We start from the raw sequence: 3097 nt of genomic DNA on the forward strand, positions 1-3097 counted from the left end.
GCATACACTAACCCCTCCCTGTCCATATGCTCTGACTCACAACGGGAGACCAAGAAAGGGTGGAAATTTAGCCACTGACACCCAGCCAGGATCAGAGGTAAAAGTAATTTAATGGGAAAGAGCAGAAATACACATTTTTTTTTCCCATCCAGAATTCCTCTTCAAATGATCTCTGAGCAACTGGAGCAAACACAGGAACGAAGACCTTCTGTTTAGTCCAGAGACTCAGAGTGCTTCTCAGAATGTGCACAGGGGAAGAATTGATAATCATAGATTTAGAATATGAATAAGACAGAGACCACGACTCAGGGTGACAGCATGTTGATTGTGACATCTACTGGAAGTTGAGACAGAGGCAGAGGGGAAGAGGGGGTTCATTAGGTGGTGTCAGCTCCCAAAGAACCTGGCTGTGGACGGCTTCACTTCTGCTTAGTCTTCTGCGGAGCTGGGCCTGGAGCCACTTTTGTGGGGAAAGGCTGAGGGACCACGGTGCAGCCTGGCTGAGGGGCCACGGTGTAGCCTGGCTGAGGGGCCACGGTGCAGCCTGGCTGAGGGGCCACGGTGCAGCCTGGCTGAGGGGCCACAGTGCAGCCTGGCTCAGGGACCTTGGTGTAGCCTGGCTGAGGGACCTTGGTGTAGCCTGGCTGAGGGGCCACAGTGCAGCCTGGCTCAGGGACCTTGGTGTAGCCTGGCTGAGGGGCCACAGTGCAGCCTGGCTGAGGAGTCACGGTGCAGCCTGGCTGAGGGGTCACAGTGCAGCCTGGCTCTGGAGTCTTGGTGTTCCCAGGCTGAGGGACATTTGGGTGGCACGGCTCTGGGATCGGGGGAACCAGCGGTCCTGGGGGCGGAGGCTGGCAGGGCTGCTTCACTTGCTGCCCCTGCAGTTGAGGGGGTGGGACAAAGGGCTGCTTCTGCTGGTAGGAACTCATGCTTCAGGGGAGGCTGGACCTGGAGGCAGAAAAGAGACTTAGTTTGGAGAAGCCAGGAAGAAGCTCCGTTTGATGGCCATGGCGCTCACTGGGCACCTCTTCATAAGGGAGAGTCTCCCTTTTCTCTCTCTCTGTTTCTGTGAATTTGAGATCAGAGGAGGCTTTAGGGTCCCTGCAGGCTTTCCAGGTCAAAGGTCAAAGTGACTGGCTGAGTCCCAGGCCACTGGAGCCCTCCTCTGCTTCCTCTCTGCCTGGAGCATCCAGAAACCTCCACGTGACCCAGAAACTGAACTCAGACCACTCTGCACAGAGCAGCTTCCTAGGATTGATGGAAGGCCCCAGGTTTTCAAAAGTCTGGAAAGATGTGGCGTGTCCCCACTCACGTCCACCCTGCAGAGTGCCCTGGCTCTCCCAGGGAAGCTCTGTGGGGACCTCCCCTGGGCCTCCATGGGAGCCTCTGTCCACACCGTCCCCTGTGCGGTGGTTTCTGGAAGGCTTCCCACTGGCTGGCTGCTTGTCCCTGTGTCCTCCCCAGGCCTCTCCCTGAGTCCAGCTGGCCTCCCTCCTGTCCCCCAGCAGAGCCCCGTCCTCCCTTTTTCTACTGAACACTTTAATAATTGAATGTTAGTAAAGTATCCCCACGTATTCTGTTCTCTGAGGGATTATGGAATTGAGGAGCAATGAAGAAAGTAACTTTTAAGCATCAAAATTGCATAATGCCCTGCCTTTGACACCGAAGAGTCTCGATACATCAGAGGGACAATCAAAATGTCACTGAAAGTGGTACTAACAACGTTTCCAGACGTCACTGCCATTTTCTGACCCTCCGTCCCCCAGCTATGATCTGAGAGAAAAGTAAAAAGCACCTACATTTGCACCCTTAAGTACAAACTGCTATTGCATTTAGAATACTATCCCCTTAGAGTGGCAGAAAGTCCCCAGTCCCAATGGAAGACCAGGGGGTGACTTCAGGCTTCCAGGCGGGGAGCCTTACCTCGGGGTGCTGAGCTGTGTGGCTTCTCTGGTCTGGGGTGACGTCTCCAGCCAGCTGGAGTTTTATACAGAAAATGAGCCCTGCCTTCAGGAAATGTGAGTTTGGAAAGCTGCTCTGCCTTCATTCCAGCATCTGTGAGGAAGATCTTCGGCTTAACATTTCTTCACACTTACTGTCTGACAAGGATGTCACCAGGGCCTGTCCCACTGTCCACCTGTGTGGGGTGTTCGCTGTGGGCAGCAGGTTGCTTGGGGGCCAGTGGGTTGAATCAGGAGGAAGCGCTTTGTCAAGACCCTCATCTTTGCTGCTGAGCATTTCCGTAGTTGAAGTGGACGTGAGCTGAAGGAGACCTTTCTGGTTCTCCTGGTAATAGAGCGAATCACTCGCCGTGGGTGGGCTCAGGCCTGGGAGGGGAGACAAGGCTGGAAGGCCTGATTTGGAAGTGAGTGCTCCTCGCTCTGGTGGAGGCCATGAGATGATACATGGACTTCTTTGTTGTTGGTTTTTGGTTTTGGGTACTGGAGATTTGAACCAGAGCTTTACCACTGAGCTACATCCCCAGTCCTTTTTTTTTTTTTTTTTTAATATTTTATTTTTTAGTTATCGTCGGACACAGCATCTTTGTTTGTATGTGGTGCTGAGGATTGAACCCCAGCCGCACGCATGCCAGGCGAGCGCGCTACTGCTGAGCCACATCTCCAGCCCCCAAGTCCTTTTTAATTTTCATTTTGACATAGGGTCTCTCCAAGTGGCTGAAAGCCCCGCCCAGGGCTGAGGTTGACCTTGAACTTGGAATCTTCCTACATCCGCTTCCTAAGTTGCTGGGATAGAGGCCTGTGTCACTGTGCCGGGCTGTTCCTGTTGACTTTTTTGAATGTTAAAATTTAAAAATATTTTGATTGACATGAAACAGTGATGCACAACTGTGAGGTACACTGTGAGGTTCTAATTCATGTATACATTAGGTGAAACTCAATCAGGGTAATTAGCATATCCATCATCTTAAACTTTATCATTAATGCAAAAATATTAAAAATTGGCTCTTCTAGTTGTTTTCTTTTTAAATACTATGCATTACGCTAACTATATTCACCTCATGGTGCCATGAAACACCAGAGACTTAGCTCATATGACTACAGTATCATACCCATTGACCAACTCTCTCCAGCATCTA

At 51.4% G+C, this 3097-nt stretch overlaps 1 protein-coding gene across 1 annotated transcript; it reads right to left on the reverse strand.

Moving 5' to 3' along the window:
• Positions 1–419: 419 nt before the first annotated feature.
• Positions 420–929, reverse strand: Sprr3 (small proline rich protein 3). Its single transcript, XM_078024957.1, has one exon. The coding sequence runs from the start codon at positions 927–929 to the stop codon at positions 420–422; it is 510 nt and encodes a 169-aa protein (XP_077881083.1).
• Between the last annotated feature and the right edge of the window lie 2168 nt (positions 930–3097).

The sequence above is a fragment of the Ictidomys tridecemlineatus genome, chromosome 11 (assembly GCF_052094955.1).
Source record: "Ictidomys tridecemlineatus isolate mIctTri1 chromosome 11, mIctTri1.hap1, whole genome shotgun sequence".
In the NCBI taxonomy this organism is placed as follows: domain Eukaryota; kingdom Metazoa; phylum Chordata; class Mammalia; order Rodentia; family Sciuridae; genus Ictidomys; species Ictidomys tridecemlineatus.